Here is a 17,526-nt window from a genome sequence, read left to right on the forward strand (position 1 = left end):
GCCCCGGGTACAGCGGACGTGCGGGTTTGTCCGGGGGAAGCCATCAGTTCGTGTCCTGAATTCCTTGGCCATCAACATCTTTGCAGGTTGGTCCTAAAGCCCTGCACCGTGAGCGAGTCACCGGGGCTTCAGGACGTAATGCGCTCATCGAAATTTGTTGTTATGAAATTTACAAGAAATGCTATTTTAAATATAAAATAAAATAGTCACCCTGTTTTTGTTACAAAAACAACACTCCTGTAATGGACTTCTCTGTGTCTGACAGTTTGAGGGGTTCCTTTGAAGTGTCACAATCCCAGCACAGCTAAGGTCTTAAACTTCTTTCAATCTCCCTCCCTCTCTCTCTGTCTTTCCTTTTACTTTTAACATTATAAGGTGAGAAAACCTGTGTCTGTTTCACCCTCAGCCTGTTTTTTTCCCTTTGGAGAAAGGATCTAACATTCAGAGCTGCCAGCCCCTCTGCTTCTGTAGGTGGTAAATTACTTTAGAAAAAGCGAGTCCCCTGCCGCTTGCAGAAACGAGGCATAGGACCATGTTAATTCACACTTGGATGATATACATTGAACAGTATAAAGATATGACCCTGTTTCCTGGTCTGAATTACTGATGGTCAAATGGCCTGAATTATTTGCGGTCAGTGTGGTCTAGACACTTGCAGTCAGGTTACAAACCCAGAGCCCCGCTTGGGAGATGGTGGGTATCTGGGGGGCTGGTTACCTCTTCTCGTCCTCCACCTGCACGCCGACAGACTGGTACTCCCGCAGGCCCCGGCTCTCCGTGTCAGAGTCGGTAGCCGTTTCCACCTAATTCAACACAGAACACCTTATTTTAGAACCGAGATGAGGGACCTGGGCCAGGGACTATTTGTGTGTGTGTATTCATTTGTGGTAATTAATTATGTATTTGTTTACTTAATGCAGAGATGCACTTGACCCAGGAAAATGACACAGAGAGGGAAATGCACTCATATTGGTGTAAGTAAGTTGCTACTATGTTTCATCAAATTCTGCATCACCACTTGAACTCAACATTGGCACCTCAGTCTTTTAAATGTATGCAAATAAAATTGCTTTGTTTAGCTCGGGCGAAAAATAGGCTTTGTTAGATTACCTTATGAGAGGACCTAAAAGCTCTTGTCACACCCTACAGGTACAGCATGAACCAGACAGAACTAACAAAACACACAAGCGATTTAACAGGACCGTGCTGATGGCTGCATCCACATACAAGAACACACGGAAGGAATGTAAGCATTCACCAGGAACACCGAGGCAACCTCTCCATCTGCGCCTACACAGAGCTGTCTCTCTTTTGCTAACGACTGTGCCCAGAGCAGGGTGATGTCAGAACAGAACAGAAATCGTGCATTCTACACACAACCCTTATGGCGGCTGCGTTTGCCAATAAGTCTCCCCAAACCCAAAGAAGCATTTATGATCATCACTGGTGTAAAGTTAATTCATGAGAGAATTCTAGTAGCGCAGGTTTTCTAAAAAAAAACCAAACAACCCCCACCTGCCCCGCAAACTCTCAGTATGAAAAGTCTGCCAAACCAAAGGTTAGTTTAGTCAAATATTATCCCAGCTATTACACTGTCCCTTTTCCTTTTCACAAAGAATATTGCCTACTGTCTCAGAAGGACTTTTGACCCCAATCCACAAATGTCATAACTAAACTGTCAAACACATCTTTTCTTAAAAATATTAATGATCGCTGCAAGGGTAAGATACAAACCATGAAACGGATAATCAGGATGCTCTCCTGTGAGTTATGAGAGAAAAGGTGTACTTTAACATTCGTGCCTGTAACCTGGGATGTCCCTCGGCTAAGCCTTTGTCACTGGGGGCTGACTCATTTTGGGGTGAGTAGAAGTCGTGGTACTAAGAGCGAGCTGGCGTTCGTTTTCTGCTGACCCCGCACCAGGTACCGTGCTAAGAGCAGACAAGTGTTACTACACCTGGTGCACGTGATACCCTGTGTCGTTTCCAGCCACATCGAACCCTGAGGCATCAGAGAAGGTGAGTAACTTGCCCAGGGGTGCACAGCTTGTCAGGGGCAGAGCCATGCTCTGCACTGATCCACTGTGGCGAGAATCAACACGGCCACATGGAGACCCTGCAGCTCCCGGTGGGCTGAGGAGCTGGGGACAGCAGTCGGGGGCTCCCCACTGTTTATTGGTGTAATTCTGAAAACATGCACAGAAGTCGTCTCTCATTTGTGTTGCGTATTTTGGCGGCTGGAAGAGGAAATAGGTTGACTGCAGGGGGGAACGTGCTTGAATAAAATTCCTAACCTTGCTGTTAATCACCACATCTTTTGAGTTTCAAGTGGGTCATGACTCACATAACTGTTACCTTGCTGGGTGGGGAGACTGTTGTTATTGTTTTACACAAAAAGATTGCAATAAAAGTTAATATATTAAAAATGTTACCCCATGTCAGTGCAAAAGGAGCTGCCTTGTGCTTTAACTGCTATTCCGTTCTATGGCTATAACCTGATTTATTGAATCAGTCTTCAAAGGAGGGATAATTTGGTTATTACTAGTTTTCTGACGCTGTCAATGACGCCGCTATAAATACACGTCTGCACGTGCGCGTACTTTGGTGACTATACTCACAGCCCATGTGGTAGCTGAGGCAAAGGTATCCCATTTTACAATTTTGGTAGCTATTGTCGAATTTGATAGATGCATAATATGGGTGAAATTGCTTCATTCGTATAGTTTTAGATTGGTATTTGTAATGGAAAGAGCATTAGCTTTTAATCATAAAAATGTTCCAAGTATTTGCCTTACTTTCTCCAGTCTTAGGATTCTGGTCTAAAGAAGTTACCTCGAATTCTAACAAATTATAAGGTGACACGTGGGGACAGCAGGAGGCTAGGAAAGTAGGATAATAGTAACTAACATATGGTAAGTTTTCATTTCTCATGACGCAGAATAGCTGTGCAGCTATGAAAATGATGGTTTAAGGATGACACCACGAAAGATGCTTACGATACAATGTCCACTAAGGAACGTAGACTAGCAGGTGGCGTGAGCGGTCATATCACAAGACGCGTGTGCCCGCATACAACATACAACATACAACATACACATCTCCACAGCTACATACACATGCCATAAAGTGACTAAAAAATACGACCAACATAGCACAAAATGCTCTTTTCTTCCTTCCTCTAGTGTGTACGTTTTCTCTTATAATTCTCTTATTTTTACAGTGAATGAGGACAAGCAGCGTTGGAGGTAGTCAAACCCTGCCGCTTGCGGGCCATGTGGTACTTGGGTAAATCTCTTAAATTCAGTGGAGTCTTTTCTTCCTGCTCTCAAAAGTGAGGCAAGCGCTGGGCACCCTGATTGACGTAAGACTCTGGGTGGAGCCAGATTCAGGTCAGCTTCTCCACAGCACGTCTAATGCTCTGCCCTCTCACCCCCGCGTTTAAGATCATCAGCTATATTAACAATAAGGTGTTAAATTCAAGGAGTTTATAGTTAATGACTTTTTTAGACTTTACAGTGTTTGTCATATGAAACCTTTGTAAGAAAACGTGAAGATAGCTCTCCTTTTCGGAAGATAAAGGTGAAGGGGCATATGATCCAGTGGTACAAGGCCAGGATGAGCTCAATATTTATCATTTCAGAAATCCTGGGACAGCTTTATGTAGATGGGGAAAAAAAGTAAATTTGGGACAAAGAAAAGGAATTACTGTTTCGCACAGTGGAAAGGAAATCAAAGGAATCTCTTCCCGAGAGAAAATTCTGCCTAGGAGGGTCAAAGGATTGTAAAGGTTTTGAGATATATATGCGTACGTTCATTTTTTTTTTTTTTTTTACAAGAGCCACGGTGTTCCAGGCATTGAGAAGAAAGATGAAATCAGCGAAATCCCTGTATTTTAAGCGAACTCTCTGTGAAGCAAACGCTGTAGGGGAGGTGCTCACTGATGAAAGGAGAAAGGACCACCCACCCCGTCGCTGCAGTGGGTGGTGGGCGCCCGGGCCTCAGTGGAGGGACGGACTCTGGGCCTCGGGCCGGGTGGAACAGTGGGAGGGAGGACGGTCCCGCACAGGCCAGTTAGGGAGTAAGGAGTTTGGCGCGGCCGGTGTGTGTGTGAACGCACACGTGTGTGGGTGTACAGGCCCACATGCATGTGTGCAGCGCATGCGTGTACACGTGAGCGCACACGTGTGACTGTGCATGTGTGTGCGTGGCCCGCGTTTTCGGGAGGTGAAGGCAGATCGCCCGTAGTTGGAGGCGCCCGAGAGAAGCAAGCTGTCACCAGGATATTTGCTGGGGCTCCAATCTCAAGTTGTTGCTCTAAACTGAGCTCATTTTAGGCTCTGCCTCCAAAACTTCACACACACAGCCAAGCGGGTACGTTGCTTCCCATACAAAGTCCCCGCAGCTCCCTCAGGGACCTATTACAAGTCCAACAGTTAAATATGATTTGCCATCCCTGCTCCGTGAGAGGTTCGCAGCCCCAGCAGAAGCAGTTAGGGAGGTGGGGTGGGGAGGGAAGGCTTGCTGGAAACGTGAAACGGCTGGGACTCCGAGGGCGTTCCTGGGTCAGGGTAAATCAGCATCACCTCAGAGAGGACGTTTAAACCCAGTAACCAGCTGGTGACACCGCAGAGTGGGAATCGCTCCCATTTTAGAGGTGGGGTGCCCGAGGCAGACGGGATTGAAGGATCCCTGACATTAAACCACATCACAGGGTCTGGGAACAGTAAACATGGTCTACAGAGTTTCACATGCGGGCACACACACACACACACACACACACACACACACACAAAGTAGAAACAGCAATAACAGACAAATCACCGATAAAGACAAAAATGAGCACAAAGAAAATAGCTAAATGTCACCACCATCGTGAGGAAAAGTTGAGGTAGGGCCAGGTGTGGCTCCAGGTGTGCTGGCTGGGATATGTCACCAGGAGGGACCCAGGGGTAGCGCACACCTGCAGGGCCTGGGGCAGGGTGTCGCGGGAGGAGCCCTGAGCTGAGCCCCCGAGGACCCGGCACATCGGTGCACATCAGGGCTCCGCCTGGGCCGGGCTCCGGGAAAGGTGCAGGCAGGAGGGCACGCTCTGCTTGGTGGGAAGGACAGTGTCGGTAAAATGAGAAGACTCTGCACTGTCTACGTTTCCCCGACAGCTGTGGTTCTGGGAACCCGTCACGTGCTGGTTCTGGGAGGCCAGGCGGGAACCCGTCTCCCCAGCACTGGATGGGCGCACAGAACACCAGCCACCCCGCCCTGCAAGCTGAGGACGGCGTGATGGGGCCGGGGGCGTTGCCACCCTCCACGCGGGGTCAAGGGGTGAGAACCACAGCAGGCTCCCGGGGGGGGGTCACCGCAGGACCCTCATTTCTTCCCCTTCCGTGTGCGGCAGGAGGCTGCAGGCTGGGGTCCCACCCTCCTCCTGTGGCTGTCAGCCTGTAGGCAAGTCACTCACCCCCAGCCTCGGGTTCCCCGTCCCTGACGGGGAAGTGGCCCCAGCGGGCCTGTGGGGTTACTGTGAGGACGAGGGCAGCTCGGGGCAGGGCTGGGGTGCAGACTCAGCGGACCCACACGTGGCCCCCAGCCAGCCCCCCCTTCTTCGCCCTTGGCGTCACCTCTACTTTGTGCCCTGACCACCTGATGCCCTCGAGCATTCTAGAGCTTTCTAGGCGTCTGGGGTGGCCCTTCCATCGGCTCGGTCTTCTCCCAGGTGCCCTCGAGCTGGCGCCCCACACCCATCTGTCTCCCGTTTATCCTGACACTCGAGTCTCTTGGACGACATCGTCGTTGGCTTCCAGCTCACTTCCCTTGGCCACCGCGAGGTGACAAGCTCGCATCGTGCCGCGACATGCCGCCAGGAGGAGAGCGGAGCCCCTGCATTCGCACGCTCGCCCACACTCGCCCCCCGACGCTGACCGAGAGCTCGCTATGTGCCAGGCGCTGTGCTAGGCGCTGGGTACCAAGAGGCGGCGGGTGCGTCCGGCCGGCACGCGATGTGCAGCTGGGGGCGGGTCCGGCGAGGCTGGCAGGGAGGGTGGCCAGCGTGGGAGGGGGCGGGTGGGCACACGCGCCCGGGAAGGCGGCCTCGGAATCCTGAGCTTGGGGGCCTCCCCAGTCTCGTCTGGAGACGTGAGTCTGACGGCAGAGCGACCCCCGAGTGAACGCCAGCTGCGCCCATACCAGCGCCTCCCGCCCGGCCAGGCCTCGGCTGCAGCGAGTCGCCTGCCCGTTTGAGCCCCAGTTTCGTCCCACCAGAGTGGGGCTGACTCTGTGCCATCAGGGGATGCAAGGGTTCCCTGCAGTAATATGGGAGCACCTAGCATAGAGCCTGGCATATAGAATCAGGACAGAGAGAGGTGACACGAGCAGTCGTATGAATAATCCAAAAAGGGAGAAAAAATAAAATTCATGCGTACTTGGCTTTGGAGTATATTTTGGTACTTACATCTGACCTTGGGTATGGCTGATGCTCTGGGAATTCAGAATCCTAAACAAAACAACGAAGCCACAGTGTGGAGACCGGGTTCAGCGGACCCAGACCAGCGGGCAGTCTCCCCAGCCTGCGTCCCCCGGCCCCCGACGCCCAGGACACGGCTCCCCTCTCACACCTGCTGAGCTCGCAGGCCCTCCTCCCTGGGGCCAGGGAGGCCCTCGGCTCGGCTGGACTCGGGCTGGTGGAGGCGCCCGTGCTCGCCGAGGACGCCACGGGGAACCTGCCTGGCTGGCCGACACCACCTCTCGCAGGGTGTCACGGCAGAACTCGTGGGAAACGCGGTCCGCGCGAGGCCTGTCCTGGGGCAGGAGCTGGATGGTGCTGTTCCTAGCCGGGCGCCTTCCCCGCCCCTGTGCTCGAGGGGACGCGGTGGTGGGAGCTGGCGCAGGGGCAGCCTCTGCGGCCTGAGCGGAGGTGGCTCGGCCCTCGGTGCTCAGAACACAGTGACCAGAGCTAACCCACCAGTGTCCTGAGGTCGGCGTGGGGTCTTTCGGGGCCACCTCGAGTGGCTGTGAGCCCCTTTTTTGTACAAGCAGCCCTTTCCTGCCCTTCACCTTTGGTCCCAAAGCCCTTCCTCCCCACTCTACTGTTTGGCCACAAGACTAAAAATCAGGTTTCAACCACAAAACCTCCTTCTTAAGCGTCAGAATAACCTATTTCCATACTCTCCAAGCAGCTGGCAGCCCCTGGAAATGCCTGGCGGGGTGGGGGGCCCTCCGGGTGGCGGGTGGGCCTGGCCGGGGCATCCCGCCCGCTGCACCCACAGACCGGCCTCCCCTGAAGGCCCGGCCCGGGCTCTGGAGCCTCCGGCCCCCGCGGGGTCCCTGCGAGGGCCCGGGCCGAGGCCGGCAGCGCTCGGTCTGTGTCACCGTGGGGGGCGCGCGGGAGGTACCTGGACCCCGACGGAGGAGTGCCGGCTCTGGAGGAAGCCCTCGGCCTTGGACACGACGGTAGCCTTGTCACTGGTCCGCGCCGAGCCGCCCTGGCCCTCGGCAGCATGGCGCTGGGCCGCGGCCGTCTCCAGGGCCAGGCTCATGGCCTTGTTGCTGTCCAGACTGTCCGTGGAGTTGTAGAGGCCGCGGCTGTCCTGGGGCCACGGGGCCATCCTCTGGGCGCGGCTGTCCTGGTAGGCGTCCTGCGTGGACTCGGTGCTGCTCTGCGCTGTCACCGAGATCAGAGGCTTGGAGGTGGCGCGGGGGGGTACGGGAGGCGGCGTCTTTTTGTAGTTGGTGTAGGACACGGCTGGAAGAGAGACAGAGGCCCATCAGCGGGGCCGGGTCCCCGCCGCCCGCAGGGAATCTGCTCCACGACCCGAGCCCTCCCATGGCCACTGGGCAGGTCTCTCCCTGACGTCTAGCCTAGGAAAATAAGGCAGAGTGTGCAGAAAACGCTTTATGCTCAGAGAGAGTCGACAGGGATGTGTGTATAACAGCGAAAAACTATAAAAACACCCCCAAATCCAGCAGAATAAGTAACGTCTGACTCAGCAGGACAGAAGGCAACTACACCATCGTCTTCACATGGGTCATGGTAGCAGGCGAAATGTTCATTTTATAACTCCAAGTTAAAAAAGCGGGGCCTACTCAATTCTATCCAGTCTAAGATGGAATATATTGTAAAGAAAACCTGTGACTGAAGAAAGATGAGAAGTACATTCTAACCACGGTCATCATTCAGTGACGGTGTGGCGACAGTTCTCTGTATATCCTACCAACGCTTCTAATGAATAGGTTGGTTTTTTTTGTTTGTTTTTTGCGGTACGCGGGCCTCTCACTGTTGTGGCCTCTCCCGTTGCGGAGCGCAGGCTCCGGACGCGCAGGCTCAGCGGCCACGGCTCACGGGCCCAGCCGCTCCGCGGCACGTGGGATCTTCCCGGACCGGGGCACGAACCCGCGTCCCCTGCATCGGCAGGCGGACTCGCAACCACTGTGCCACCAGGGAAGCCCATGAATAGGTATTCCTTTAATCATGGAGAAAAACACACAGTATCAGAAAGCTCTTTGCTCCCCGTAAGTACACGCTCCCTGGGTACAAACCGTAGGAGCCGACTGAGAAGAGACCCTGTTCTCCACGTCTACCGGGTTCATAACCGCCACTTCGCCTCCTCTGAGCCCTGCACACATTGGAGTTCTACACACGCCGCTGACAGTAAACCCCCCAAAGAAAATAAGTGCAATTCGACATGAAATGATATTAAATGCCTCTTAGAAGGCACCCAAAATTCATCAGATATATTTGCTGGGCTCTGGGTGTTAGCAATTTTCACAGCAGGAATATATTACATCCGCTCTGAAGGAATGGGTTTTCCACACGTGCTGGCCGTGTTTCTTTCCCCGGAAGGAAGGACTGGCAAAAGTGTTTCCGAGAGGGACCCAGGCACCCTCATCACCACGCAAAGCACGCGCACCCACACAGGGTGCAGGCGTCGGGGGCTGTTGGCTTGGGGACCAGACGTGCCCAGGGGGACGGCCTGAGAGGGCCGAGCCTCGTCCGTGAGGACAGACGGAGCAGCTGTTTCCTTTAAGGGCCTCCAGCACCGTGCCCGGGGATCGCCCTCCTGCCGCGGTGCGTAAATGCACCACTTCCTCTCCTGTTTCTGGGGACTTCAACCAACTTTCCTAACCCTTACCCTCTGCGCCAGTGATTTTTAAATCTGCATGAATGGATTTTCCCAAGAAATAAAGCCTCAGATGTCATCCCAGATGAACACAGGCAAATAAAACAAAACGAGTTTGCCACGCCAGGATGATCTGAGTTTTAAGGCATAACAACTTCGCATGAAAATTTATGAAATGCACGCATTTTCCAAAGGATGAATGGGAAAAAGGCGCTGAAGGGAGGCACACGGTTTTTAGAAAACTGGGCTTTGAATCTGGTTTACACCCGAGAAACCTCTAAAAGCATTCTCTTTAAAGACGCTCACCAAGCTCTAGGGGAAAACTGTGGAAAGCTGACTTTACTCAGGGCTTTATTGTGGGAGATTCCGGTGTTTAAGGAAAGGCTCCCAACCTCCAGCACTTACCACTAGTTGCTGTTCTAAATAAGCCTGAGCCCGGAGGCTGTGTCGCCAGCCAAAGGAAGTGGCCCTCCCGGACGTGGGGCTGCGAGTGGCTCCTCCTGCTTTCCCCGGACCGTCATCCACACCCCAGGGTCCTTGTGCCTCAAGTCCGCTTCTTAAGGGTTCCTTCAACATCCTCAGCAGACCTGTCCACCTGTGCCGTCCTAGTGGCTAAAACGCTTTGGTTTAAGGAGCCCTCTGTCCATCCGGGTTCAGTCAACCACAAGGCATCCCCCACCGACCCTGCGGTCCCTCCTGCCCTGGTCCCGCCCTCTGTCCTGTCCTCTAAAGTCTGCCAAGCCTCGGGACCGCCAGACCTGCTCAACGCAGCCTTTTAACCTCCCTCACACACCTACCGTCGCGGCCCTGCCAGGCCCCCTCAGAGCACACCCAGGACTGAACGAGCTTGCCGAGAGCCCGGCATCGTTCCCATGGGGCCCAGGACACTAGGACACAAGGTCCTAGGAGTCAGGGAGCCCGGCCCCATCACCAGGCTTCTCTTCTCCAAGAGAAGAAAACTGCAAAGCAAAGAAAACCTGCCTCTTCAAGAATGTTAATTGCTGAATGGTTTATAAAAACATGCTGTCACAGACATGGAGAATGGACTTGAGACACGGTGGGGGGGAAGGGTAAGCTGGGACGAAGTGAGAGAGTGGCGTGGACATATATGCACTACCAAACGTAAAACAGCTAGCTAGTGGGAAGCAGCCGCATAGCACAGGGAGATCAGCTTGGTGCTTTGTGACCACCAAGAGGGGTGGGATACGGAGGGTGGGAGGGAGGCGCAAGAGGGAGGGGATATGGGGATATATATGTATATGTATAGCTGATTCACTTTGTTATACAGCAGAAACCAACACAGCATTGTAAAGCAATGATACTCCAGTGAAGATGCTAAAAAAAAACAACACTGCGTCAACCTGAAGTCTTGCTGTGGATGCTTGTGACTCCGGATGCTTGGAGTTTGCAGCTTCTTCCCCGTGGGCACCAAAGTCACCGGCTGGAGAGGGTGTGGAGGAAAGGGAACCCTCCTTTACATAAGTTAAAGAAACACATTCCCACATTACATTGGTGGGAATGTAAATTGGTGCAGCCGCTATGGAGAACAGTATGGAGGTTCCTCATTAAACTAAAAACAGAGCTACCATATGATCCTGCAATCCCACTCCTGGACATATATCCAGAAAAGACAAAAGCTCTAATTTGAAAAGATACATGCACCCGTATGTTCAGAGCAGCATTATTTACGATAGCCAGGACATGGAAACAACCTACATGTCCATCGACAGATGAATGGATAAAGTCGTGGTACATACATACAATGGAATATTCCTCAGCCATAAAAAACAATGAAATTTTGCCACCTAGAGATTATCATACTAAATGAAGTAAGTCAGACAGAGAAAGACAAATATCATATGATATCACTTACACATGGAATCTAAAATATGATACAATGAACTTATTGACAAAACCAAAACAGAGTCAGACACAGAAAACAAACTCATGGTTAACAAAGGGGAAGGGATAAACGAAGAGTTTGGGATTAGCAGATACACACCACTCTATAAAATAGATAAACAACAAGGTCCTACTGTAGAGCACAGGGAACTATATTCAATTATCTTGTAATAAACTATAATGGAAAAGAATATGAAAACGAATATCTATATGTATATACATCTGAATCACTTTGCTGTACACATGAAACTAACACGACATTGTAACTTAACTATACTTCCATAAAAAATAAATAAATTTTTAAAAAAGAAAGGGAAATCTCCCATATTTCCATTCTGGTTCTTTTAGAGCTACAGCAAATCTTCCTTGCTTCAGAGATAAAGCGACGTAAGCGTGGGTGGGATCTGGGAGAAGCCGCCTTCTCTCAGCCTCGGTTCGCTCATCTGTAAAACGGAAGCCGCCACAAAGTCGCTTATCTGCTCTCGCGAGGACGCTGGGGAACCAAGCGCGCGCAGGGGCGGGCGGAGCGCGGGCTCGGGAAGGGTGGCCCTTACAGCGGCGGACACTTAGAGCTGCTCATGGCTCCTCCCCCAGTGGATGGACAGACAAACACCAACAGCAACCAGCACTCGGCACCCCCTCGTTTCTTTGGAGGCTGTTACCAGGTCACCGTAGGGGTGCTTATGAGACGCAGTCTCGAGGAAGAACAGCCACGGCGCACCCCGCCGGGAGCGCCCCCAGCGGCCCGGCTACGACCGGGAGAGCGTCTCTGTGGCCATCTGAGCTCTCCGTCCCGTAGCCTCACGGAAGCTGCAGAACCCTCTTCCATTTCCCAGATGAGAAAACGGAGGTTCCAGTATCTTTAAACATTTTCCCGAGGGCAGCCAGCGAGTCGGCGGCGGGACGGGACCCAACGAACGCCACCCCAGCCGCCGACTCGAGAGACTTCGTCCTCCTTTCCCTGACCTCCACCCGGCTCAGCCTGCTTTAATTCCTGGGCTATTTTGGACGGGACCCCTGCATCTGATCCCCCGCCATCCTCTGCGGCAGCTGTCCTCAGGCAGGCAGTGTGGACTCGGGTCCCGGCAGCCTTGCCGGCAGAGTTCCAGGGCTGCCACGCTTCAACGAGCTGTTCCAGGGGGCGACCACGTGACGTCCCCCCAGAACGTGGGGCTCCCCTGAAGACATGCCGACGTTTAGCTAAGCGGCCCAGGAACGTTCTGGCTGAACACGTGAAGATTTCCCGCCCCCTGGGATCCAATCACCATCTTCTCGATGGGGGGGAAGTATGTGCAAGACGGGTGGGGGGGACGGACGACAGTTTTAAGCCTCTGAATGTATTTATCACTTGTCACTTGGTTCCCCTTGAAATGGCTCCAGTGAAAATCCAACACATACATTTGAAATGAAATAAATAGGCGCTACCTAATGTTTTGAGAGTAAATTTACATAAGTTAAAGAAACACATTCAGAAAACACACATGAAAATTTCCAGGCACCCAGATATCAGATCCATTAGCACACATCAGTGTACACATTAGTACAGCAGTCAAAATGGGATTTGTAGTTTCAGACGTAAGACTGGCGTTTAACCCACATTTTGAGTGTCCCTTTTGCCACCCTCTCAGGCCCTGTATGCACAGGATGTGATCCCTCGTGTGACCTTGAATGAGGCTGTTTACTGCTGACAATGCAACACTTTGAGATTCTTGGTCAATTGGATGCTTTTGAATTTGATAATTTAAAAATTTAATTTAAAATTAAATTTAAAATTGTCAGTTGTCAGTCTTGGGTAAATAAAAATTAATGTATACGAACTACTTTAGTTAAGTAAAATAACACTGTGACAGAATTTTTGAAAAATAAAGTATATCAATGTATTCATTCTTAAGTCCATTCTTTTGACAAATACATATTGGTATTTACAATCTTATAGAGTAGAATTGTGTATTCTTTTTTTTTTTGCGGTACATGGGCCTCTCACCGCTGTGGCCTCTCCCGTTGCGGAGCACAGGCTCCGGACGCGCAGGCTCAGCGGCCACGGCTCACGGGCCCAGCCGCTCCGCGGTATGTGGGATCCTCCCAGACCGGGGCACGAACCCGTGTCCCCTGAATCAGCAGGCGGACTCCCTACCACTGTGCCACCAGGGAAGCCCAAATTGTATATTCTTAAACGCTCCTTAGAATTAGAATTAGAAGCTGGGAAATATAGTAAAGAAAGAATTAAAAATGCCCATTTGATCATGTTAATTTGCTGCCATGGATTAAAATAAACCATTATAGGTAACATTTTACACATTCAAGAAAAATATTTGATTATTCAGTTGAACAGTTTAGGTAATAATGATTGAGCTAATTGTTAGTTACAGGCTGTATTATCTATCATTTTCTACACGTAGGTCAGACAAACATTATGTATGAATGAAAATGTTAATTTTAACTTAGCAATGTAATTCTGTCAAAGTGTATACAGCTTCAAAAAGCAGATGAATCAACAGAGAGATTTCTAAACATCCCAAGATTTGTTTCAATACAAGTGATCAAATATAAATTTTAAAGTAAAAAATGAAATGATTACTTAACATCTTTAGGTATCTGAAGGCCTGACTACTCTATTTTTATTTTTTAATTGAGTCCAGGCAGGAACATTCTTTTGGTTTTAAAAGCCTGTCATTGATTTCTTTCACCATGTGTCTAATACTGTGAAAATCCCTGGAGATTTTCAAGTGGCTTCCTGATTCTAGGGAGAGAGATTAAAATGCACTTGTGTTTTAATCCATTTCCTGAGTTAGTCTAGATTCTGCTTATGTCTTGGGGATCAGATGAGTTGATGAGACTCACCCTGAAAATAATGGGGGTGACAGAAAGCAGCGGCTCTGTGACGTGCCTTCTCTCCTGAGTCTACTGATACCAATATGAGACTTCGTGCCACCAAGAAAAGGTTAATTACACTATTTAAGATGGGAGGAGCCATGCATATAATACATTTTAGGGAGATTTCTCTGAAAATTGTACTAAACTAATAGTACTGATACTTAAAGGACATGTTTCTCTTCCCTGTTAAGAGCTGAATGAGAACCACGGCAGAGGCAGGTGAAAACCGTACTTTCCCAGATATATGCGGTACATATACGCGGGATAGAGTTAATCTCATTGGGACGCTTTCTGAAGAAATGGCTCAAAGCCCTGGTCAGAAGGGTGTGAGCTGGGCAGATGGGGAGAGGCTGCAGCTGACCCTGCTGGCCAAGCGAACTGTGCCCCAAACCTCGTAGATGATTTATCCTGATTGTGTGAGAAGGGCTGCATTCCAGACGGCTTTGTCCCATAGCATAGCCCAGAGCCCAGTTTAAATGACCTAAACTTCTAAAATATCGAAACACCTCAACTACACTTAAACATCAGTTCCTCCGCATTTGAGCTGCATTTCAACTGCTCAATAGTCACGAACAGCCAACGGGGACAGTACTGGACAGAGGCCAGGGAACATTCTCACTGCTGGACGGTGCTGGTCTAGAGGTTTTCTCCAGGCAAAGTCGAATCAGTAAGAGCACCCCCCATCTGTTCAACAGATGACATAAAGCAGAGGACATCGATCATAAGGACTTCCCTTTAGGTCTTCAAAGTGTTGGGTTAGCAAATCTATCGAAGGAGAATTTGGAGAAACACATTTTATTGGAGGTAAACGAACTTGAATGGGATGAGAGACACTGCTGCTCAGTCCATACTTCCCCATGGCTCTGCGTAATCCCAAATGTGAACACATCGCTACTTTATTTAATTTTTTTTTTTGCGGTATGCGGGCCTCTCACTGCTGTGGCCTCTCCCGTTGCGGAGCACAGGCTCCGGACGCGCAGGCTCAGCGGCCATGGCTCATGGGCCCAGCCGCTCCGCGGCACGTGGGATCTTCCCGGACCGGGGCACGAACCCGCGTCCCCTGCATCGGCAGGCGGGCTCTCAACCACGGCGCCACCAGGGAAGCCCCACATCGCTACTTTAAATGAGTGCCTAGTTATCCCTCCACACCTGGAATTCCGGACACCATTTCTGAATTCAGTCCTTACAAGTCATTTGCAAGCCAAAAAGGAAATTTAAAAATTAGCCTTCTGTCATATAAATACGTAATCAAGATAAAATATTTTTCGAAAGTCAGGCATCCCCTTCTATTTGAATAGAACACTTAAATTCACTGCACTCTTAATTAGAACTTCAAAGATAACAGCATAAAAGGAATTACATTCATAAAGCCCATGAATGTCTAATGAGAGTCTGGATATTGGAGAAACCACACCAAAGGCAAAGATTCGACATAAAAGATTAAAGCTATTTTGACATTTTAATTAATGTTAGTCTCAAAACATAAGTGTAAATCAAACAGGACACAGAAGTCTTACTATCCCACTGGCGAGCACACAGTGGTTTCCCTAAAGTTACAAAAACTTGCCTGGGTTCCCCAAGTTCTGGGGCAACATTGATGGGCTGGTGGCACAGACATCTACCTCGGATGTGTTAATTAGCAAGAAATTATAGTCTAACCAGCATCTAACATCTTGCAGACAGTAAAATGAAGTGATGACAGCTGTTTCACGGTTTGAGACACTTCCTGTTTTCATTTTAAATATTTAAAACTCACTTTGCATGAGAAGAACTTGGGTTTTCCGAAGAAAAACTAAGAATGAGCCAACTTTTAAGGATGTGAAGAATCAGATAAGTTCCTAAGTACAGAATTCTGAATGTTTAAGGGCCCAGGCAGTAAACAAAATGATAACACGACAGGGAATTGATTATAATGACGGCAAGCACTGAGCTTATAGAGATCAGATAACAAGACACAACGGTGAAAACGTACGGGCAGCAGAGGGCGTCTCTTCCCCCCGCCCAAATCACGTGTCCAGTGTGACACAATTGTGTCCCACGTCTTCTGAGAATGGGAGGCTTTAAACTTAGCTGAAAAACATTTTTGAAAAGAATGATTTGCTTCAGTGGAAAAGCTGACAGACCAATCACAGGGACACAACTGGGTGACTTGGGTCAACCTGTTTGGGGAGAATTTGCAGATCAAGTAGTGGATGGCACTGTCCTGTCCTCACAAGCAATATGTGGGCTACTCTTTGTTTCACTTGGGACGTTTAATCGTGACTAAAGTCTGCATTAAGGTTGTGTCAGAACTGTATTTTGACCATCAAGATGTGGGAGGGGGTAATTCTTGGGTGGGGTGTCGTTTGATGGTGAAATCACCAATTTTCATGTCTGCTCATGGCAAATAAGGAGTATGTAGCTGTGACCCACTGGAGTTAAAGAATCCAGAGTTACCACACTACTGCCTCTTGACTCAAGGAAAGAAAACGACCTTCCAATGAAAAAATAAATAAAATGATAAAGCTGAGGCTACTTGCAGGGGTAAAATTAACCCATGACTTCTGAGCTATTTACACCTAATGGGGTTCAGCGTCTAATGAATACATCCTAAATATTGTCTACTTCTCCTGGAAAGTTCCATAAGAAGAGGTTTGGGAAACCTCTAACATGGACAATATAGTCACAATCCCAAGGTGACTGTAGTAGAAAGAGATACACAGTCATCGATCCTGACACACAGGACAAGCGTCAGAGGCATCTTCTCCGTGTGCCGTGTTGAGATCAAGCGGTCAGCTGTGCCAATAAATCAGAGCTCCCAGCTGGGGGCTTCCCAGTGACCTTTCTGAGCCTGCTTGAATCAGTAACCACTAACAGTTTGAGCACGGACAGCTCACGTGGCCAGGATGCTGGGGGCCACTTGGGGCGTGGGATGGGGTGTAGTGGCTCTGCCCGGACGCAGTGAGACCCTGGCCCTATTCTGGCACCGCCGTCAGCAGCCATGGGGCTCCAGGCCCCGCTCACCTTCTGCAAAGGGATGGATCCTACTCCCTAACAAAGCTCGCAGAGCCGGCACAAGGACAAATACGGTGCAAACACAACGTGTCTGTGAACTCCCGCTTCGTCCTGGCCATGGAGCTATATCTGCTCTGATTTCCCCGTCAATAACGGGACCCTGAAAACCAGGGGCCTCTAACAGCGCGAAGGGCTCAGTGCAGCCTCCAGTCTCCAGGAAACCATGTCCCTCCCTGGCCTGAAGGAGAGGGTGTATCGAGAGAAGAGGTTGGCTTGGAGACCGCACAGTGAGTCCTCCCCGAGCCCGGCCTTGAGATAAAACAGGGGGGAGATGAGACATGGACCAAAGTGGCCATTGACTGTGCTTTTCAGAAACTGCTGGCAACGTGTCGGTCTGCCAGCTGCCTGACATTCCTGGGCTCCACCTCCCATGATATTCTTTATTAAAAAGGAAACCTGACCCTGACACCCGGAGCTAGAAAACAGGTGACGCAGAGTCTGTAATGAAGCACAAAGAGGTTCTAAATGAGTCCCCACAGAGGACTGGCGCGCTGACCCATGCGTCCTGGGATGTTTGCCGGTGACTGCGGTGTGCTGTCAACGTTACATAAAAAGTTTCATCCTCAGCTCTAAACTCATAACATCCA

General features: G+C 50.2%; 1 protein-coding gene across 12 annotated transcripts in view; it reads right to left on the bottom strand.

Moving 5' to 3' along the window:
• Window positions 1-17,526, bottom strand: part of DLGAP2 (DLG associated protein 2) — a 719,273-nt gene that overhangs the window by 50,505 nt on the left and 651,242 nt on the right. For all 12 annotated transcript variants that reach the window (XR_010838517.1, XR_010838518.1, XM_067022654.1 and 9 more), the window contains 3 exons: window positions 7,385-7,734; window positions 6,445-6,486; window positions 718-803 (listed from right to left, as the gene is read on the bottom strand). Coding sequence is in view for 10 of the 12 variants with exons in the window: in XM_067022654.1 (XP_066878755.1) it covers window positions 718-803; window positions 6,445-6,486; window positions 7,385-7,734 (478 nt within the window). In the remaining 2 variants the exon portion in view is untranslated. The remainder of the gene's footprint in view (window positions 1-717; window positions 804-6,444; window positions 6,487-7,384; window positions 7,735-17,526) is intronic.

Source organism: Kogia breviceps, chromosome 20 (assembly GCF_026419965.1).
Source record: "Kogia breviceps isolate mKogBre1 chromosome 20, mKogBre1 haplotype 1, whole genome shotgun sequence".
Lineage (NCBI taxonomy): Eukaryota > Metazoa > Chordata > Mammalia > Artiodactyla > Physeteridae > Kogia > Kogia breviceps.